Here is a 20,881-nt window from a genome sequence, read left to right on the forward strand (position 1 = left end):
AATATATATTACCGTGACATAGGTTGACATATATTCGGTGATTTTTAATAGTATTTTGTCTAGTTTATTATTTATGACACCTTTTCCCGAACTTACCGTATTAAAGAGAGAGTCGGGTGCCATTTTGAATTTTCCAATACATCGGTAAACAATGTATGTTTTTCGAGCTGAATAAACATGTTACATTGAATAAAAACACGAAAAATATATCCAGTTTGGTAGAAAAGTAACTTATTTTGCTTTTAATAACATTTATTTGTTATATATTTGTTTTTTGACAACTTTTTCGAATCTATGTGTACAGTAATACAAACCCTCTGACTTAATAAACATTTGTTTCCTTAAATTTTTTCCCCTATATTTTTGAACCAATAAGGCTACCTGGCATTACCCGGGATAAAAATACAGCATAACTTCTATCCCTTTCCCACCCCCACTCCATCTTTCTTCTTCGCTCATTCCTCTCTCTGGACATATACACACATAACTCGACTCAAGATAATGAAAATAGATGTGAAAAAAAAGAGTTACTTCCCTTTATAAGATAACATTAAAAATCATATTTACTTCCTGATAACATTAAATGATATAAATGAGCAATTTTCCCTCCAAAGAATCAATCTTTTTTTTCTTAATTTTAAATGACATTTTTCCGGAGTTACGTCAATTTAAAAATGATCAATTTATTGGGGTTTGTTGAGTATTTTTTCAAGTTTGTAGATAGACGTACTTGGCAGCTTCCTTCAGTTTTAACAAACTATGGACACCCAATGTAAGGGTGTCTGTGCGTAGAATTTTTGTGGCAAAGTTGCGCAATCCTCAACCACACCTCTTCTGACTTTGCGTTGTTTAATATCAATGGCAAGTGGAGGTTCAGAACGACTGGAAACAATGTCGAGATAAACGGAGAGCACATACAGCGCCTAGAATTCCCAAATGGTCACCCATCTGGTACTAGCATGGCCCAACGTTGCTTAACTTCAGCGATCTGACGAGAACTGGCGTGTCAACGTGATTGTGCCGTACATACATACATACATACATACATACATACATACATACACACACATAGACGTTTTCCTTTTATATTATAGATATAACATAAAATAGACGCTCAATATGGCTTCATTCTGATATGATGTTACGTTATAAAAATACAATTTTTATTTTCCTAATTAGAAATCTATGTATTTCTCCCAACCTTTCTTACTCTTTTTTTATTGGAATTCATTGAGATGAGTATTATTTATTAATTAATTTATTTATTCATTGCGGACTATTATCCTCATCTTTTTCTTAGATGTTGTTTTACGACGTTTCAGCCAACTATTCCTCTGGCCTTCGTCAGGTGGTAACCGCGACGGGATAGGAACTTTGAATCTTCTAACTGCATCCTCGGCAATTACTGCCTTACATAGTTGTTGTCGTCTCGCCACGTTTTTTTGGCCAAGTAAGCCTCTGGTCGGCTTTGTGTAGGATTTAAACTGCTACCTTCAGACAATTCTCACCTGGAATCGTAGAGATTCAACTCTATCCACTGCCCCACGGGTCCCGTACTTTCTTACTCTATTTCATATCAGTCCTGTGTTCAGTTAGAGAAAAAGTAACCTTTTCAGCGTTGCTTCTTAATTGTTTTACTTTGCCATCTAATTTCCATGGTGTGTTCGCGCACACCGTAAACATTACATAGCATAATAATAAATCTTTTGATTTCTATATTTTCTTTATGGATAATACAGATATTTGAAACATAGATCGAAGACACTATAGAGGGTATGATAAGCAATGTTTGATTTATTTTTAAGCAAGCCAAAGAAGTTCAACACACATAAAAAAAAATAAATAAAAGCATCTATGAAAGTAAGACCTTATTCTGTACCATACTATTGCACGTGGCACGGGAAATTCCAGACAACCCGTTAATAAAACACAAATTATTTATTTAAAAACTACACAATACTTTTTCTAGAGATATACTATAGTTTAATTGATATGAATATTTAGTTATTTCGAATACGCTTCAAATCCTCAGCGACTAAAAAATGCTAAGGGTTTCGACAATTTCTAGAATCAGAATAATATAAAGGATTTTAATCAACATCGGAATAAAAATTATAGACCTAAGGTTTAGTAGAATTTTGTATTGATCTTAATCATTGTAAGAGAGCATAAAAAATGTGTAAAATTGTTCTTTTATGAGTAATTTTGCAAGATTATGGAGCGGTTCATATATATGTCGTGTGATTGTGCGGCGTGTTACTAAATGTCTATAGTGTGTTTCTTAAGTATCTGAACCATTTGTTACTCTTACAGTCTATTTACGTTCCGTGATCGTCTGCGTGTGTGTCAAACATAATTACATAAACACATTTATTTGACGACATACCTGGTTTTCTGCTATCGGCCTCTGGAAGATATTCAGCCAATCTTGATGAGAAGGATTCTGTATAAATAAAGACGTTTCAACAGAGAAACCAAGACACTGTGTATTTTTATATAGTTTAATTCACTCCCAGGCATTACGCCCAGAAGAGGAGTAATCGACGATCTTTGCTTGGGTGATTAATTCTAATTTCCATTTTGAGACACGTCAACTCCCTCCTCGGTGAGGCAAGACGAATTGTTAATCCGTCCGCTCTGTTTGACGTCCTCGTTCCAACTCAATTATTTTCACAGCTAAACAGAACACGTAATAGACAGACACGTACTTCCGATACTGGTCCAATATCTTCCGGTGCAACTTGTTCAGTTTACACCTCAACATGTCAACATGTTTTGACAACTTTTATCAAAACATAGCTTCACATCTCATCTTTGTTTACTTCCAATTAGATAGACAGATATATCGATAGATAGAAAGATCGATAGCTAGATAAGCAGCTACAAAGAGAGATAAATATAATGATAAACAAATACAAGGATAGATAGATAGATAGATAATTAACACTTTTAACTCTGCTATTATCTAACAATTTTACCCGTCTTAGAACTCGTAGTCTTTCAGTTTAAATTTAATGAGAATAAAATAGTATTGCCAAAATAAGATGGCTGCACTCTGGCTTATTAATGACCTATATTCTATAAAGTTGAGTTTTTCTTGCTCTGACATTGATATAAAAAGCCTACCTTTCTTATGTAAAAAATATTAAAACAAACTTCTTAATATACACAGTCATAGATATGCGAGCGATTACATGAAAGTTAACTAATTTGCATATTCCTTTCAAAAACGAGTGTTAATTAATTACTTATTCGTTCTTTATGGTTTCTTATTTGATAATTAGTTTCGTTACATTATTACGCTGAATTCTATTCATTCACAGATTCTAAAAATTAAATTAAACATTCATTACTCAATGGCGCTTAATTTTTAATCTTTCGTATCCGTCTGTCGGTAGCTCAGATGGTAACGACGCTGGAGAGATAAATAACGACTAAGGCTGGAGTGCTAAACACTTTGGTTTTGATTTTAACGGATGGTACTTATACTATATTTTTTAAATAACTTTTAAAATCATTACTATATTGGATAATAATCGACAGAGAAATTGCTCTGTAATAGAAAAAAAAAAACTCTAAGAAATCTGCATGGATTAAAATATTATATTTATGTGTATTTTACGACCGGGCGGCCTGCTAGTATTTATTAATTATGAGATTAAAACGGTGTAGGTGATGTTTTGTTATGCACATTCTAAGAACGTCAGAGGAAAGAAGAGTGTTGATGATTGTGTATTATTTATAATTTAAAGTCTAGAAAGTAATGTTTCAGTCGCATAATTAATTGCATATATACGTACTAATTAATATGAAGTGAGCTGCCAAGCAGTGTAATATGAAAAATTATTCTAAGTATATTTTTTACTGTATTTCTTTTACAGCGTTTTGGGTCGGAGAACGAGATAATGATTTCAAATACTTTAGAAACTGTCGTGTGTAATTGCTTCCAAGAGCATCACATAATATGCTATTCGAATTTTATATTAAGACTTAACAGGCTGCCCAGCATTGTCTAGTCGTAAAATACGCATAAATATTATATATTAATTTATACAGAAACTCAGACATGTGCATGCAAGTATTATGCCTTTTCTAAGCAGTTCAGTTCTTGTAAGTAAAAAAAAAATATCCAAGCTGAGATTGAAACCAAAACCTAAAAACAGTAAATAATCATTAGACAGCTTGACACGATCTTTAAAAAGCGTTTTCAAACCTACTTATTCATAACACACGATTAATCTGTCATGTGAACGAATCATGCATGCACATTTGTGAAACAATTGACAGACACATAAAAATCCGATGACCCCCCACACATACCAATTTTGCAAGACTTTTTTCCAGATGAAAATAAAGTAAAAAGTACGATAATTGTTTACTTCCAATTAGATAGACAGATATATCGATAGATAGAAAGATCGATAGCTAGATAAACAGCTACAAAGAGAGATAGATAAACTGATAAACAAATACATGACATTATATTAGTACAAATGCTTGACATGTCTGTAGATCAAAAATTCGTTGAGTATATAGGTTAAGAGTTGCTTTCACGCACATTCTCACTTTCATAGATATATAGCTGAGGCATTATTGTATTTATATTATCTACATGTTTTGAATTGTTCCCACCGTCTTTGTTGATTCGGAACTAGTTATCGACATTGAGTCATATCTAATTTATATCGCCTGGATCATACTAGTCAACGATAGAATGTACTTTCTACTATCGGAAGTTCAAAATATAATCCGATTTTACGTGGATGATTTAGAAGCAGGATTAAATATATTTCCTAACTATTACTCTCTTCTCTGTTTCTCTTTCTGTTCTTTATATTGTCGTATATACATCCTTGTCATCTCATTGTCATCCTCTCTTGCTGTCTACGGTAAAAAAAAAAAGGAAAGGAAAAATATTGGAATAATCAAACCGTGTTTGACTAGTTCTCGATCTTAGCATCTTTTTCTCAACTCTGCTGCCATTTCTTGTCAGACACCATTCATATTATGGTATCGCTCTCTCTCTCTCTCTCTCTCTCTCTCTCTCTCTCTCTATATATATATATATATATATATATATATATATATATATATATATATATACAACTAAGTCGTTCGGAAATCCACACAGATTATTTGTTTTATAGTGGTGAAGGCTTTGTATGGAACCAAACACATTTCTTGGTAATACTGCTAACCTTTGACGGTGCAGATGACTGCCACAAGACAGAACATACAGTAGACTGCAGGTTTTTACAGCAGAGTTATCCTTTTTCTAGACGCATGTCTTAACGATGCCCTGAGGAGCATATATCAGTGAATAATTACACCCCAGATACAAACCTGGAAATTTTTACGACTCGGCACGGTACATACATCACCTAGCTTTCTCAAATAGTCATCGATCTGGTACTGGCCAGGCTCATCTTTGCTTAACTTTGGTGATCTGGCGAGAACCGGTATATTAACGGCAATATATATATATATATATATATATATATATATATATATATATATATATATATATATATATATATATATATATATATATATATATGAGACTTTTTTTTTACTGATTGCCGATATACGCCAACAAAACATTAACTAAGTAAATTTATATTATTTTACATCGTCCAACGCATCGTTTTCAATTTTCAATCTCTTAATTTATTTACCCTGGCAATACGTGTAATAGTAACTTTTTTAACGTAGCTTATCGTTAATAGCAACATCTGTGGTTTTCACCCTTTTCACATATCATGCTTTTTATGACTCCTTTACATTTGTCTTTGACAAGCAGCAGTCATTAGAATAAACTCCATAATAAAGATAATTGTGCATTTATTTGTATATGAATGAATATATATTTCTATCCCGTCACGCAAAAATTAACGAGTAAAGCATGTCTTTTTCTACACCCCTGTCCAATGTTTTGAGTTTTTTGGTTTGACGAGTAAAACCAAAAATAAAACGAATTTCTGAAAATATTTTTTAACTTAATTAATGTCTAATAAAATAAAAAGGGGAAAAGAGAAAGGCTTATTTCTTATTTAAAAAGGTTTTGATTCTAACCAATGTCTTTCTGGCACGCCTAGGCGCTAAGATTGTTCCAAAATGTAAACCGGTTTTGGGGGTTTTCTGGGCCAGCCTCTTTACCCCCGCCTCATCCTCTCGTTTTCATTTTTTTTTCGATCTGTGTTTCTTTCACGCCCCCCGCTTTTCTCTCTCTTCCACCACCACCACCACCACCACCACCACCACCACCACCACCACCACCAACAACAACAACAACAACAACAACAACAACAACAACAATTTCTCCACCCCTCCTTGTTTTCGTTCTTTACGTCTTTAGTTTTTCTCAACTCTCTTTTATTTCTCCTCTTTCCTCTTCCTATCTCCTCTTTCCTCTTCCTTTCACCTTTTTTTCTTAATAAATACTCCCTCAACTATATATTTCATGTTTGCTTTTAATGTATCTCTACAGTCTCTACACGCTCTTTAATATCTTTACAACACCTGTAGCAGTCATGAATGTTAACGTTTCTCATTTCTTTCCTCTCATGGAGAACAACTTTAGCGAGACTGTTGGGTCACACAATGACCAATCAAATTCCTTTGTTTATTAATTTCTACCGGATCATCGAAGAACTACTTCTATATACTTAAGTAATTACTAGGGCTAGGACAACAGCATATTCTTTTCATTGTTTTGATTCTCGAGTGTGTATCCGTTGGTATCTTGATGCTTTTATATAGAGTGATGTGGTTCTCAGTTGATTAACTGTGTCTAACTCTGTCGGATATATACTTGAGAGTCAAAACAACGAAAAGAATATGCTGTTGTCATAGCCCTAGTAATTACACATCAGTCACAGACACTAAGTAACGAAGAAAATAAACGCCTTCTCCCCTGTCTCGATTAGCTTAATATCCGATCGATATTGGATGATATACTGTTTGATGATTTTATTATGTATCATTACTGCCTTCACTAAGACACTGTTTTAACTTTCCTCTACCAATAGTGTAGGTCACTTAAATAAATAAATTTATTATTGTCTGTAGAAGAGACTTATTTTTCTTTCATTTGACGACCATTTTCTTACGAAATAGTTTTTACCTTTCTAGTCTAGTATAGTTTTAAATACTAGCCGTTATATATGTGTACAAGTTTATATATTTGCATGCATGGAATTCACTCCTAAACTAATTAACCGAACATTATGAATTTGGGAACATGATTGCTAAGCGTTAGGGTGAATAATGTGAGTTATATTTAGTTTAATTTAATCCTATGTTAAGAAGGCAAAACGTGCGTGAATGTCTTTCGTGATAATTCAGATATATCCGATTTTTCAGTAATTTTTACCATATATATTAGGTGTCAATGTAAAAATATTTCTCAGTTTTTATTTTCAGTATTTTAAAGGACTTTTATCGGCACAATATGAGTAAAAATTCCCATTTGAAAATTCGGATATTTAAGATTTTTCATTAAATTTGATCCCTAATCAGTAGACACAAATTAAACAGTTTTTTTCTTTACATTCTTTAAACTGCAGCCTTAAATTTTAAACACATTCTAAAACTCAAGTCCTCTAAGTGATTTTGATTCAAAATTGAAATAAGGATTCTAGACATAAAGTTTAGTAGCATTATGTCTTGATTTTCATCTTTGTAAATGAACATAAAATTGGTGCAAAACTGTTCTGCTTGTGAAATTATTTTCCAAGAAAACATTTTATAAAAATTTTAAAAAATACTAAAATAAAATAAAAAATGAGATAGCGTTCTTTAAGGCAACCTGAAAATGGCTACAGAACGTACTACGATCAAGTACAAGTTGTGCTAAGGTCAGGCTGTCGGCTGTGGTGGAATGAAAGTATCGGATTTCAGAGTATAACTCTTTGAAATAATAGTTTCTGTCCCATAGTTTAATCCCGTACACCCTTTACAGAACTCCTACTACACTTTGATCTGGAACATAATATTGCAATCCTCGGATTTCGATTTGGAATCTACGCAGTACAATCAGAGTTTTAATCTTGTTATATTACCGTAGACGTCACTAATTCTGAGAAAATACATTCGCAGAAGACCGGAGAGTGCAACAACCGAAACATTATGAGCACAACAAAGAACGAGAATAAATACTCGAATTTTTTTTATATCATTAACTTAAAATGCTATCATACATTTTCATGAAAAAGTAGAACTTAATATGAATACTTAGTAACAATTTGAATGAAAGAAAGAGTAAAAGAGTAAAAGAGAGAGAGAGAGAGAAAGAGAGGGAGAGAGAGAGAGTGAGAGGAAAAGGAGAAGGAGGCAGACGAAAAATACAGAAGGAGATACAATAAAACATATAGATAAAGAAATAGAGCTGAAAATAAAAAGAAAGTGGTCGACAAAAGGATATTTCTAACAATACAATAATGAGAGCTGCAAAAAGATATTTTAGGATAGAAAGAAGACAATATCTTTTCTTAAGATACTTTATAAGATTTTCTGTGTGTGTGTGTGTGTGTGTGTGTGTGTGTGTGTGTGTGTGTGTGTGTGTGTGTGTGTGTGTGTGTTTTGTATTTTACTGATGGGTCGCCACTTATCAAGACCTGGTTAGGTTTCAACTAGAGGATAAGGGTTAAAGAGATCGTCAGTTGGATAATGATCGCCATTTTGAGATGATCAGACACAATGGAAGGGAATGGGCATAACATATTTTAAGAGGAATTGATAATCGAAAAAACGTCACAACAAATATGTGTTTACATTAGATATGAGGACGACCATGTTGTGGTAGGTTGGGAAACAGACGCGTTGTATTTTACTTCAAAGAGGAGATGTTCTAGGAAAGAAACTTTGTCCATGAAAGTTTTATTTGTTTTTTTAGTAAAGAGAGCTGTATTTGTAGCTGAATGAGTTTTCATGTTTCTGTGAACGTTTTATGGGACAGATCAGGGATTGGAGCTCAGTCAAGCACCTACCATGAATACCATGACAGAGCAAAGAGAAATCAGCAATACTTCTTCTGTGTGAAAGAGAAAAGATCTTTAGGAAATCGATTTAGTTCTCTGACAAGACCAGATAGAATGCTTCGAATGGCACGGATAAAAATAGCAACTTTATTGTAAATGTTTAGAGATTTATAAAGAATCGAAATCGGATTCAGTAATTGTATCGGAATCGGGAAAAATATTGGAATCGTCCCACCACTAATACATATACATATATTTTCAAAGATTAATAATATAATTTAAATAAAATTTTGGAATGGAAGGCATTCATTTACACATGTTTCAAGACTTCAGTAGCAATAATAGACGAGTCAGTAATTAATACATATCCCTCATCATCATAATTCAAATTTAAAATTCAGTGAAATGGATACCTTAAAGGTCTCTTATAGATTATTAATATTATGATTATACATAATAATTACCATTATAAGCTTTATATATATATATATATATATATATATATATATATATATATATATATATATATATATATATAGTCTAAAGAAGCTTTGAATAAAAAATTCAAAAATAGAAATAAAGAATGCATATATATATATATATATATATATATATAAAGAATGCTATATATATATATATATATATATATATATATATATATATATATATATATATAATTTAAAAATTAAAGTATTGTAACTCTTAAAAGTAACATCTTGAATAACATATGCAATAACACACACACACACACACACACTCACGCATATATATATATATATATATATATATATATATATATATATATATATATATATATATAAAGTTAACTACTGTATAGTAATTATTGAGCCTTTTAACAGCAATTAGGAACTGAGTGGTACTGTTGACCATAAAATATATAATATTCATTATATGCGTATGCGTTGTAATTTGGCTTATTATAAAATTCAATCAACGCTTCTATCACGGAAAACACAACCCTGACTTTTATGTCGCGTTTGCCAACGAATTCTTCCGACATTTCAAAATAACACCGCAGACAACAACACGCAGACTCTTTACTAAATGTTTTTTTTTTTTTTTCAATTTAACATAATGGTGAGAAAAAAAGGAAAAAATGTATAAAAGTCTGAGGATTGAGTATATCTCTGAAATATTAATTTTAAACAAATAAATACTTGTTCATTTTCATAATATTGCGTTGTAATTTGGCTATCAAACGCATCTCAGGCGTATTTTATTTTAAAATCCAATCAACGCTTCTATCACGGAAAACACAACGGCCAAGTAGGAGAGAAAGACGGGGAGAGAACGCACTAACCAACCCCCCACTAGATCAGTGCGAAAAGGATTGGGACATTGAGGCGGCTTACGACCACCCTAAGTATCAAGTATCATTGTCAGTGAGAAGTCAATGGCAAGCGACTGTTGCGATAACGCCAAAATCATTTGCAAAGGTTATCGAAAAAGAAGGAGAGTACTGGAAATCTTGGGAGACTTATTGTCACCCAGACTCCAGGGAACACCATAGGTTGTTGTAAGTTAGCCATCTGTGATGATGACCTGTGTGAGAACTCCTAATCAGTGCAAATAATAATAAAGGCAGGCATGATGGCGTGGGGAAGACAGTACGCTGAGGGTTCTGCAAACGACTGCATTTCAAGCATGCAGACAAATGGTACAAGCACAAACCAGAAACACTACTAACGCCAATAATTGTAGGAACACTAGGAACAATTCCAAATAACATGGAACAATTCCAAATAACAAGGAACAATCGTAATGAAGGCGAACACTGAGACTATATAAAAGACGGTAAGGCATGCGAATTAACAACGTTTAAACATTGTCCAAACGCCTAGGCTCCATTTGTTTACACAAACAGCATCGTTTAATGCGCTAATGGCAGTTTGTTTATCACTCCCTATATATATATATATATATATATATATATATATATATATATATATATATATATATATATATATATATATATATATTAGCAAAAGTACCCGTCGTTGACTGGGTTCAAAAACAGCCTACAAAAAATGGACTCTGATTTATGAAACTATAATAGGTTATGAAAAGGAAGGGTTGTAAATTTGGGCTGAAGTTGGGGGTATCAAAATCAAAGCAAAATATGATGAAAGTAAAAATAAAATAGATAAACCCCATAATTTATTATACCATACCTGCTCACACTGAAACACTTATCATAATATACTGTGAATCTATATTAAAAAAAAAAAACCTTGTTAAACTTTGTGACATATTTCCATTCTATGGAGGCCAGGCGCGAACGAACACCCCATAATTTTATTATACTATATTTCTTCAAACTGAAACATAATTATCAAAGTATACTTACGCAGATAGATATGAAAAGTCTTTATTAAAGTTTGTGCTTATTTCCATTCTATGGGGGCCAGGCGCGAACGCAGACCCCACAATTTTATTATACAATCCCTATTTAAGTTAAAACATACTTATCAAAGTATTCTTTTGTACATCTATATCAAAACACTTGTAAACGTTTTTTTTCATTTAAAAATTTTTTATTTCCATATTTTGTGGGCCAGGCGCGAACGCAGACCCCACAATTTTAATGAACCACCGTTCTGCCAAATCAAACATACCCATTCCTGTGTCTCAATACATCTTCTATCATTATATGTAATCAGTTTTTTTTTTAAATAGTCAACCATATAGGAGCCTATTCGTGACCAGACACACACACACACACACACACACACAGATATTCAGCTTTATATATATATATATATATATATATATATATATATATATATATATATATATATATATATATATATATATACTCCTATAAATTTGGTTTTGTTTAGTATATTGATATTCATATTTAAACCCTTTTTTTCTATTTAGTTAAAAAGAAAATACAACAATGGGTCGTGGAATTGCATTCATCTGCAAAAGATCTAACTAATTTGCACATTCTTTTAAACATTCATTTTAATTAATTCCCTATTAGTTTTTTCGGTTTTCTTATGGGATGATCATCTCTAGTTAACTATTACGTGTAATTATATTCATGCAGATATTCTACATGATTTATACTTGCGTAATATTTGCGTAAAAATGTTATGGTAAACACAAACCTCTTTCTCTATATATATATATTTATGTATGCGTATATAAATTTGCTTAAAAAATGTTGCCTACCAAACTCCTTTGTAAGTTTTTAGTTTACAGACATAAAACTTAATATATAGGGTATTCGAACCTATGCGAAACTTTATATTTGGGTTTCAGCCGGGGAAAATCGGTGCAAAAGTGTGAAAAAATTAAAAAAAAATGGAATTTGCCAGGTTATGGTCGAACGACGGCATTACGAACATGTATGCGTAACGTAATAGCTATTAGTTCATGTTTTAATTTTTAGCCTTGCAGCAAACATATTTTCATAGCTCAGGCTAAGGAATAAGTAACTCGTAAACTAAATGTTTTGGTTTCGATTCTCGGTGGTGGCGCACGAGTCGTTTGTTTTTTTTTCTTGTAAATCATTACTATATATTGGATCCAATATAATATACATGTACGTGCAAACTGAATGTCAATGCTCAAAATGAATACACATTTTGGCCCCTTTACTTAAAAATCCACCAAAAATCAGAAGATTAACCAATTTTAATGAAATTTTCAGTATTTATCAAATAATGATCGCGGAATATCATTAACCCATTATTTTTTATTTAAATCTTAGTGGAAATGTATTATTTTGTAAACTAAAAACTACCTTTACTAAAGTTATGGTTTTCAGTAGTAAAAAAAAAATGCATGAATTTATTTTGGGTTTTTTATGTAAATAAAACATCCCAAATTATAACAATTAATAAAAAAAATTACAGGAACATAAGGAAAAAAAGCCCCTAAATCTGTATCAACGAAATCGATATAATTCGAAGAAAAATTAATTTCTCGAACTACCTTTATCATTGAATTAAGCATTGTTTATTTAATATTTTCACAGAAAAAATTATAATTAACAAAAATATTTATACTTTTTTTACGATTACATTTTAACGTAATCTACAATATAAATCTCACTTATCTGTTTAAATGTATGTATGTATGTATGTATTTATGTATATATGTATGTATGTCTCCTAAAAACTTTCGCCAGAGGCAATGGATCCTGACAAGATCGATATCATTTTGAAGCTCGAAGTCTCAGACGACACATATCGAAAAATTGGTAAAAAATATTAATTCCTTCACCGTAAACTCAGCTGTTTTGTACAAGGAGGGGGTCGAAGTTTTTCGCCGACATTTTAGCAAGTCATCGTCACCGTTATATTGACTTCGGTTATTTTCAACGCTTTTGATTTCCTGACGAGTCATGGAGGCATCGGCTAAGACGTCAGATTTTCTTTCATTTTCTTTTCCGCCTTCGCGGCACAGGTTTGAGCCTGCCTGCCTGCCTACTACCACTTTTATTTTCAATACACACCTCCACACACCCGGCCAACGCCGGGAACCCAGGCTACTCTTTATATGTAAGATTCTAATATTTTCATTGCACGCAGTAACGTATAATTATCAATGTTAAATAATTTTCATATAATCTTGAAAAATAAAGTAAAAAAATTATATTGAAAAACAGGAACATACAAAAATAATTAAATTAAAAAATAGTAAAAATTATATGAACTTTCTATGTCGGTAAGTACGGATGCACAGTTCTGAAAAGAAAACCCGTCGGTTTTGCCCACGTACCTCTCCCTCCAACTACCTGACGTCATTTTCAGATACGCCTGTTTGTGTCAGTTAACTTTAAATGTCCTGTAAACATTTCGATAAATTAAAACATAAGTGTTTGTATTTTTGTTAAGTGTGTAATTTTTTCAATAATAAATTGTTTTCTTTCTACTTTGAATTCTGTATAAATATTAATAAATAATGGTGTTAACTTTTTTTTCAATGAATAAATTGTCAGTATAATTAATGAATTTAATTAACATTTATGCAGTTTGTCTTTCAAATTTAAATTCTATTGATAATTGTTTGAACTTTTTTAATGAATAAAGTGTCATTGTAACTTAGTGAATTTAATTGACCTTTCAACACTTAAAATGCACTTGTAGTTTTATTGTAACCGACGAAGCAAAAACGGGGTAAAATAAATAAATAAATAAATAAATAAATAATACCGAAGGCAAGCTATCTTTCTACATAACTAGATAAGTTTTTTTGCGTGTGTTGTAACTTATTTTTAAGAGTTTTTATTTCTATTTAACAATAAATCTAGCAGAAGGCCTGCAGAGTTAGAATGAAATAACATGTCTCTTATATTCTATGATTGACATTTTCATTAAAATTGGTTGATTTCTTGAATTTTGATGAATTTTAAATGAAAGGAGGGGCCTGCGATTAAAAAAAATCGCTCGATATGCTAGAACAATGTTAAATGATGAAATTATGTTCTTTGTGCGCTTCCATACTTTTTTGAAGTTGCCAGCCATGTTATTTTTTGACACGATAAACAAACTTTCTTGTTGCCACTGCCAAATTTTTGGATAATTATTACCTTTGTTAGAAAAAATTAAGTAGTTTTATTGTATTAATTCATTATCTTAAGACTTTAACTTAATATTTCATTTGGAAATAATTCAAGAAAACTTGTATTTCTCTTGTCAGAAAAGTGTAAAGACAATCTTTGCCATAATGAGTTTTTACGTGAAATGTACAGTTTTTCAGATTTGAGATAAATTATTCCATGTATCTTTTATTTCACACGCTATTTTTTTTCTTTGAGAAATTAACTTTAGGCTTTAATCTTTCAAACATAATCAAAAAATAACTGAAATTATTTTTTAAATATCATGATTAACCGGCGTTCAAAACCATGCCCCCTACCCAGTCAGCCATTCATTTTGCACGTACCTAATAATATAATAATGAATATGAAATCTGCATTAATCAAAATATCATATTTAAGCGTATTTTACGGCCGGGCAATGCCGGGCGGCCTGTTAGTGTATATATATATATATATATATATATATATATATATATATATATATATATATATATATATATATATATATATATATATATATATATATATATATATATATATATATATATATATATATACATAAAGAATACACAATTAAAAAATACTTAGAATATTTCTGGCATATGAAGTGTTAGGTTCTGGTTAAAATCAGTAAATTGCTTAAATTTCCCACCGCCCAAATTCCTTAAGTTAGACTTAAAGTTAATGCTCACAAATTTTCCCGTATGACAAGCTAAAAGGTTAATATCGTTGCGACCACCTGAACGTTTCCGTTATCTAAGCTCCGCAGAATTTTTAGCTGATATTGTTTTAATTTATTGTTGGTGTGATCATTCAAATTTACTTAAATCAATAAATTAAAAAAAAAAAAAAAAAGCAAACAAGAGGTAAAGTGTCCATTCCTTACCAGCACTGATGATACGTTTTCCATCCTGCAGGTGTGACTTAACTTGGCGCCAGAAAAAATAAACAAAAACAAAACACAAGTTACTCAGACAAAACAAAATGATGTTATTCTCCTCCGGTGGAGATTCGTGTCGAATGCCGCCAACAAAAGATAGGACAGTAATATTGACTTTAAAAATAGACAAAACAAAATAAAATTAAAAAAAACACAAAACAAATGCCATTTTATGTATACAAAAAAAAACAAAAAAAAACATTGTAGTTGTAGAAGGAGGGGAGATGAGGGAGAGGAGAAGAAGAAGGGGAGGATGAGGAGACTAACTGACAGTGGTAAAAAAAAAAATGCGAGACGTTCCCTTATCTCCATGGATTGTCCGTCAAGTTTGTGAAAAAAATATCTCAGCGCACTTGAGATACTCTTTCTAGGATTTCCTATGTATTCGCAAATGTCCACTGGAACCACGTGCGCGTGCGCTCCATCGCACCTCTCATCTTCCTCCTCCCCCCTCTACCTACCCTTTCCTCCCATGACGGCAATAACTGATTGACGACATCTGGCTTGATGGAGTGTCCGAGAATCCCGTAGCAGCCTCAAGGATTAACAAACGATGTACTTTACATGACGAGAGAAGCAAGATGCACCCAGGAAGTGGATCCTGGGAATCAACAACAACAAGAAAACGAAAATGCGAGCAGAACAAAACATAAACAAAACAATAGTTTATTGTAAATGGATGTGGGAAAAAAATAAACAACAACAGAAACAACAATAAAAACAATGGACAATTCTTAAGTTGACATTTAACGATAAAATTGCTATTTCAATTTTAAGCGTGACAGACCGTGCTCGTGATATACTATAAAAATATGGCAGTCAACAATAGTATATATATGTGTGTGTGTGTGTATGTGTGTGTGTGTGTGTGTGTGTGCGCGCGCGCGCGTGTGTATGTGTAAGGTGGACATGAAAGTTCTTGCGGAATTCTTAATTTGGATTTCAAATGATGTATTTTCAAATAAGATTTCGTTATAATACTTTTACTTTATATATCATTTTTAAGAGTGTGTGTGTGTTTTTTTTTTCGCTCTTTCTAATCGCTTAAATTACAATCGTTTTAAAACAATTATGTCTTCTTTTCAGAACGTTGAATACCAGATGGAAAAAAAAACAAATTTGCGCAATTTTCTTATTTCCGTTCAAGCTAGGCTGAAAAGCTATTGAAACAGTTCGCGATATCAACGAAGCGTTTGGCCCAGGAACCAGTACTGAATGTACAGCACAATGGTGGTTTAAGAAATTTCGTGGCGGCGACGAGAGTCTTGAAGATGATGAGTGTAGCGATCGGCCATCGTATGTTGACAACGAACAATTAAGAGCCTTAGTCGAAACCAATCCACGCATACGTAACTGTTCGAGAACTTGCTTTTGAATTAGATGTAATGTATATGACGATTTCCAACCACTTAAGAGAGATTGGACAGATAAAAAAAAAAAAAAAAAAAACTTGTTAAAATGGTGCCTCACGAATTGGACGACAATCAAAAGAAACGCTGTTATGAAGTGTTATCTTCCCTTTTTTTACGCAACAAGAACGATCCGTTTCTCGACCGGGTTTTGACTGGCGATGAAAAGTGAGATCTTTATGACAACCGGCGACACTCAGCTCAATGGTTAGACGCCGACGAAGCTTTACGACACTTCTAGAAGCCAGAGTTGCACCAAAAGAAGGTCATGCTGACTATTTGGTGGTCTACAACCGGTCTCATCAATTACAGCTTTTTTTTTTTTTTTTTTTTTTTGAATGAAGCAAAACCTTTACGGCGAAGTACTGTCAACAAATGAATGAAATGCATCAAAAACTTCAACAACAATACCCAGCATTAGTCAACAGAAAAGCCGCTAATTCTACTCCACGACAATGCCCCACCGCACGTTGCTAAACCGACCCTGCAGAAGTTAGAAGAATTGGGCAACGAAACTGCCTCATCCGCTATACTCTCCAAACGTTTCACCTACCGACTACCACTTTTTCAAGCATCTCAACAACTTTCTGCGTGAGAAATGCTTAAAAAACCTAAGCGATTTCAAAATCACTTCAGCTACTTCATCGCCATCAGAATGCAAGATTTTTACGTCACTGGCAAAAATACACTCGTTTTGCGTTGGCAAAAGTGTGTTGATTCTGATGGTACTTATTTCAATCAATAAATTTTTGTTCGAGTCAGGAGGTGTTCATCTGAATTTAAAAATTGGGTATCTGGGCAGGAGCTGCTAAAAACAACCTATCATGCATTGACAGAGTACAAAATAGGCTTCGTGGCTTAGTGGGAGATGCCCTTTTCTCTTCCCTGCAACTTCTCTCCACAGAAGAGACGTTCAGAGCCTGTCTTTGTTTCATCGTTACTTCCATGGCAAGTGCCCGTCTGAGCTTCAATCTCTGCCCCCCCTCGCCAATCTTTCACGATAAACACACGTCTAGCTGAAACCACTGTCAAAAATTTTCCCCACTCTTTATCTGTGCCAAAACCAAAACGTAGATTCCATGAACAAAGTTTCTTTCTTGGAAGTGTACGCCTGTGGAACTGTCTTCCGTTTGCTTGTTTACCACCTGACTAGAACGTGGATGTCTTCAAGTCAAACATAAACAAATTCCTGATGACCCCCCTCCTCCTTAAGTAAGACACTTTATCAAATCTCCAATACTAACGATTACTACGATACTATCCCATTCATTACTGTACACGCAATAACCCTTATCATCGAGTGGCTTCCGGCCTTGATCAGTGGGGACTACCTTGTGAAAAAAGTTAAAAGCCGCAAGAACTTTCTTGTCAACCTGATACATATATATATATATATATATATATATATATATATATATATATATATAATTATTTTTATTTTACTTTTAAAACAAAGTAGAGTACTGTTCTTAAAAAAGTAAAATAAAAATGAAATAAATAACATATATACTTCCCTTAGTCAGTGATCTGTGAGACGTATAGCACATAGCGCCATCTTCTTGGAAAAAGAATTGCATCTTGTCTTGTGGTGTCAGTTGGTCGTTAAAAGAGAGATTAGAATGATTGGGACTACTTTTAAGTGGACTGCTTAATCTGAAAACAAAAATTAGACAAAAATTAGATAGGTCGAGTAACTTTAGGCGAGCCACCCTGTACTAATGTAGGTAAATTTGGGCATATTTTATTGGTTTGAAAATATAGGTTCTTTGTTACAAATTGCCATAAACTTTTAACCATAGAATGGTATTATAATATTCAAAAAGACTGCAAATTTACGCGTAGTTTCGTCCCATAGAACCAAAGATATAAACATTTCAATATACAATTTGGCTGGTAGTATATATATATATATATATATATATATATATATATATATATATATATATATATATATATATATATATATATATATATATATATACTAGCAGAAGTACCCGTCATTGACTGGGTTCAAAAACATCCTACAGAAAATGGACTGTGATTGATGAAAGTATGATAGGTTATGAAAAGGATGGGGTTGTAAAGAGATAGGTTTTGACACTCAAAAATTTTACCCTAAGCAAAATATGATGAAAGTAAAGATAATTTTCGCGAAAGTATATTTTTTTATATCAACTTTGTTTCCATTCGTAGCCAAGAGTAACCAACAAAATGATGTTTCCTTACAAAGAGAAAATGTTATACATATAATAATATAAATATACAAGAAATAAATGTTACTATAGTCAATAAAAGTTACTTTTATGGTAGAAAAGTTCATTGGTTTGTATTTTTAAGTAGTTTAAAAAATTTTTTTTTTTTTAATTCACGAACCGGTTTAAAAAAATCAAAATGGCAGCAACTTTGAAATGGAGAGCCCCGTTTACAATTTGAAGAAGGGGCACCTGAGCATTGTGTTAAAGAGAGTTCCGTCAACGTAAGGAATATTTATAAACATATTTTAATGTTTTCCGTTATTTTGTGCTTGAGGAATATTCGATTATGGCATGTGTAGTTTATATAAAAATTAATTTAAGTAGTTATCGCCTCAAATTTCGTTTTAATTTCGGTTCGCTGAAATTATTTTAACTAAAGAGCATTAAAAACTATTTCAAAACAAAAACAAAACATGAACTGAACTTTTATTGAACATGATAACATTTATTTCTTGTATATTTATTTTTTCGGGTAGTCGTTCGCTGGCTTTTCTGCTAAACACTCTTACTAAATATTATTGACGAAATATCGAAAAACAAAGAAACAAAAACAGTTTTGAAAAATAATGAAGCTTTACTTACTTTAGTAAAATAATCCGAAACAGCAAAATAGGATATTAAAAAAGTAAATAATCGATATAAATATGAATAAGAAGAAAATGGCGCCCTCTTCAAGCAGAACAGCTTCGTTTCAGTTTTACAGTATTAAACGGGGTAGTATTGTGCCGTCAGATTCAGGGTTGTACTATTGTAATGTAAAGAACACGCAGAAATCAACTGAATTCCTTCTAGTACACTGACAAAACAAAGCTTAAACAGATATATAAATAAATAAAAATAAAAAGGTTATGTAAATGTTTTTAAAAAGACACGTAATCACGTGAGCAGGATTTTTTCCTTCTTTTGACACGATAACAAGTAACGTTCTTATTTTTTATTATTAATCTTTTCATCTATTTTCGAAAGAGAGTCATGTGCAAGTGGAGAAGGAGAAAAAACAGAGTTATGCAAAATCTGTGTCGAGAATTGTCTAAAGTTCCGACTTTTTTTGGGGGGGGCCTTTCACTTTAATAAGAACGGGGATTTATGAGGTGAATTTATTCGACACAATATGATTCGACACAATATGATTCAACTAAAAAAAAAAAAGCTAACGTGAATTAAGATTAAAGTTAAGGTGTTATTGTGGACCCTCACTCTTTAAAAAAAAAAAACTTGTTAAACTTTGTGACATTCTATGGAGGTCAGGCGCGAACGAATACCCAATAATTTTATCATACCATATTTCTTCAAAGTGAAACATAATTATCAAAGTATACTTACGCAAATATATATATGAAAAGTCTTTATTAAAGTTTGTGCCATATTTCCATGGGGCACAGGCGCGAATGCAGACCCCACAATTTTATTATACCATCCCTATTTAAGTTGAAACATACCTATCAAAGTATTCTTATGTACATCTATATCCAAAACCCTTGTAAACGTTTTTTTTTTTCATTTTTTTTTCCCATACTTTGGGGGCCAGGCGCGAACGCAGACCTCACAATTTTAATGAACCACCGTTCTGCCAGATCAAACATACCCATTCATGTGTCTCGATACATCTTCTATCATTATATGTAATCGGTTTTTAAAAATAGTCAACCATATAGGAGCCTATTCGTGACCACACACACACACACACACACACACACACACACACACACACACACACACACAGA

At 32.4% G+C, this 20,881-nt stretch overlaps 1 protein-coding gene and 1 pseudogene across 1 annotated transcript in view; both read right to left on the bottom strand.

Moving 5' to 3' along the window:
• The window catches only part of LOC145240556 (uncharacterized), a 112,575-nt gene extending 96,959 nt beyond the window's left edge, over positions 1–15,616 (bottom strand). Inside the window, exon 1 of the mRNA XM_080103980.1 lies at positions 15,440–15,616. Within this exon, the coding sequence (XP_079960106.1) occupies positions 15,440–15,463 (24 nt within the window). The 5' untranslated portion in view covers positions 15,464–15,616. The remainder of the gene's footprint in view (positions 1–15,439) is intronic.
• Positions 912–1,028, bottom strand: LOC145241962 (5S ribosomal RNA; annotated as a pseudogene).
• Positions 15,617–20,881: the final 5,265 nt, after the last annotated feature.

The sequence above is a fragment of the Euprymna scolopes genome, chromosome 2 (genome assembly GCF_053919585.1).
Source record: "Euprymna scolopes isolate OS-2025 chromosome 2, ASM5391958v1, whole genome shotgun sequence".
NCBI lineage: Eukaryota > Metazoa > Mollusca > Cephalopoda > Sepiida > Sepiolidae > Euprymna > Euprymna scolopes.